The following is a 3,244-nucleotide window of genomic DNA, read 5'->3' on the forward strand; positions in this document are numbered from 1 at the left end:
GTCGGGCCGAGCGCGGGCGGCCCCCGGGGTCTGCCCGGCTTTATCAGCGAGGGGCGTCCGCCGTCTCCTTGACGAGCAGTCCTCCGCCCCGGAGCGGCTGCGGGCTCAAAGCTACCCGGTCTTGTCGGAAGAAATGTCCCCCTGCGGTACGAAAAGTAAGTTTGAAGGAAAAGTGAGCCCTACTAAACCCGCGCTTCTGTTCATGTCATACAAGCGGCTGGTATTTAGTGTTACTCAGTAAAGCTTTGCACGATTACCTCATTCACACTATACATAAAGAGGTTGTCTGTCACTTGTGTGGTCTTCAGAAAGCAGGTAATTAGCCATCAAGAAACTTAATGTTCATGTGCAGTCTGCACAAGCTGGCAATAAGGTTCTTTACTAACATGTGTTTATTGAATGCATAGGAAGATGTACTTAATTGCTTTGTCCTCCCGCTTCTTACAGGTTGTAACTTTTGCAAGGCTTGTGACGTGAAGTAGGACAACCAGCATTTTGAAGAGCTTTGTCATAAATACGGCTGTATCTCCAAACGTTGGCGGATTTACTGGAGACTCTTCCCAAAGCCTGCTCAAATTAGAACCTGTAAACTTTCCAAAAGCTTCATGATGGAATCCTTAGTATCCAAAGGAGATCATATTAGATATTTCAAAAGATCTGTATTGCTAGTTTTAGTATGTGTAACACTTCTTGTGTGCACTGATCAGGACTACTATAGTTTACTTGGAGTATCCAAAGAAGCAAGTAGTAGAGAAATACGACAGGCATTCAAAAAACTGGCATTAAAGTTGCACCCTGATAAAAATCAGGTAAGCTACATCTTTAACAAGTCAAAGTTGTTGAGTTGATGGATCTTAATGTTTAAACAACAAGTGGTTTTAATTTATCTAAAATGTTTCTCCGTTCTTCTGAAGTAACGTAACCACCTGATAGCATGGTTCTGCTCAGATTTTCCGCAGAGAAAATTTACAAAAAGGGATAGACTGGTCATACATGGTTGTGTTGAATTTGGGCTATATTAAATTGCTGTGGTAAAAAAAAAAAATCAAGATCATTTAATTCTCAATTATATTTTGTAAATAGTGGAAAACTTACATCTGTACCATATTACTTTGTTGGTAAACTAATGAGTTTGTCACTTTCCATTTAGCTTAGGGGAACTTACTGTTTCCCTAACATGAAGTCTCATCTAAACAGCAAACAACAACCAGCCTGTACTGAGACATCAATCTCCAAGTATCAAATAGGACAAAGCACAAATTCTGGGCCTGCCAAGACCTAGCAAGGGAGGGTAATAAGGAGCTCTAGAATAACTAGAGAGAGAAGACTGGCAACAGCTCAGTTTGTGCTACCGTGTTTTCTGAAGTACAAAGAAATCACTTTTAAATTTAAATGTCATCAGTTTTTCCTCAAGACTTCCTGAAATAATCAGAAATTCACAGGAAATACGAGGGTTTGGATCTTTGTATGTGCAACTGCACCTGCACAGAGCCCCAGAAGACAGTAATGTTCCATATGAGCTCAGGGTTCGCCTGCACAGAGTACGCTGAAGCCTCTAAGCTGCTGTTTTACAATGGATTTGAACATGACAAAGCTCAAAGAGAATGCCACATTTCAACAAAGTTAAAAATGCCAACTTGTAGCTATTAATTGCAAGTTTTGTTTTCCCTATGTTGATGGCTTCAAAATAGTAACATTTAGGATAAGATTCTGCAGTTTCTAAGTATGCAAATACTACTAAAGATTTTTCAACAGGTTATTTTCAACATGAAAGATGATATATAGGGGATGAAGCCATTACACAGATTCCATAATGGTAATTCATTTCATGTGTATCTAGGTAAATAAGTCAAGAATCTTTTAAGAAAAAGTGTCTTTTGAATGAAACATGTAAGCAGAAGTTAAAAGGGTGGGAGAGTGCTGCAGATTTTGCTCACCACTGTTATACTGCACAAGCTCAGAACCCAAACTGGGGTTCAAAATATGTTTGCAGATTTTTCACCCTTCTAATTCCAAAGCTACCTAGAACCAAAATGCTTTTTAAATAAAAAAAGGGGGCTTCTGTCTACACTGTAAGATCAGAAGGGATGAATCTATCTTTATAGCAGAGACTTTCAAACTGGAAAGTGGGGATTCACAGGAGTAGAAAAGATTATAGGGGAAACGGTAAGTCTTTATTCTTGAGTACTTTTTTTTTTTTTTTCTTCCACTGAAGAAAGAGAGTTGAAAGAAGAGGGATCACTGAAGAATGTTCAGCCTCCTACCAGAGTTCACTTTGAATTTCAATTGGTACTTTAGTGAGGATGAAAAAATGAGTAGAAGACGCATCTGGTTTCAGGAAACAAAAACTTTATTGTAATTTGTTTGGAGATCACTGTGTAATGTCTGCTTCCATCACAACTGACATCTTTAGTAGGGATATAAAAATATTCCAAAGATTACTTTCTCAGCAATGTATGTACAATATGGTTTATTAATTACTAATTATAGTTTTCCTTATGTAGAATGATCCAAATGCACATGAAAATTTTTTGAAAATAAATAGAGCATATGAAGTACTTAAAGATGAAGATCTACGGAAGAAGTATGATAAATACGGAGAGAAAGGTCTTGAAGATCAGCAGCAAGGAGGTCGTTATGAAAGCTGGCACTTTTATCGCTATGATTTTGGTAAGTTATGATGTATGTTTGTGATTTGCTTAAAACACTCATAAGTAAACGCAATAGTCAGATCTATATCAGATCTTTTTATGCATTTCTGATGTATGCTCTTCAGATTTCTGCCTGCTCTGTTGTTCTCCAGTAGTTGTCATCATCTCTGTGTTGACCCAATCTTTGATTTACCCTGTTAATGGCTACCCAAAAATACCAAAAATGTTATAATCTATTTACCTAGCCTTTTGTTCCTGCTGCTTACCTTTCTATTGGTCATCTAACTTCTTGTGTATTTTTTTTAAAGTGCAAAGTTGTGGGGTTTTTTTCCACTTCAATTCCAGTGTTAATGTTTCATCAGTATTCTTTTTAACTCTTTAATGCAGGAAGACCTTTTTTTGTTTAGATAAAGTATTCTCAAGTGGATTTTGAGACGAGATTTTTGCACTGGCAAGCCTATTTTGTATGCAGTTGTACAATTAGAGCTCAGTGAAGAAGTGGCAGAAAATGAAGAAATAATAACAGAATCATACCTAAAATGATCTTGAGACAAGTTATTTAATGTTTGTCTCAACAAATTTTAGGTAGTTGT

The 3,244-nt window shown here is 37.3% G+C and overlaps 1 protein-coding gene across 1 annotated transcript in view; it reads left to right on the forward strand.

Moving 5' to 3' along the window:
- The first annotated feature begins 608 nt into the window (after nucleotides 1–608).
- DNAJC10 (DnaJ (Hsp40) homolog, subfamily C, member 10) overlaps nucleotides 609–3,244 on the forward strand; it is a 22,547-nt gene continuing 19,911 nt past the window's right edge. The window contains exons 1-2 of the mRNA XM_009705548.1: nucleotides 609–809; nucleotides 2,505–2,670. Of these exons, the coding sequence (XP_009703850.1) occupies nucleotides 609–809; nucleotides 2,505–2,670 (367 nt within the window). The remainder of the gene's footprint in view (nucleotides 810–2,504; nucleotides 2,671–3,244) is intronic.

The sequence above is a fragment of the Cariama cristata genome, unplaced genomic scaffold (genome assembly GCF_000690535.1).
Source record: "Cariama cristata isolate BGI_N322 unplaced genomic scaffold, ASM69053v1 scaffold2798, whole genome shotgun sequence".
Lineage (NCBI taxonomy): Eukaryota > Metazoa > Chordata > Aves > Cariamiformes > Cariamidae > Cariama > Cariama cristata.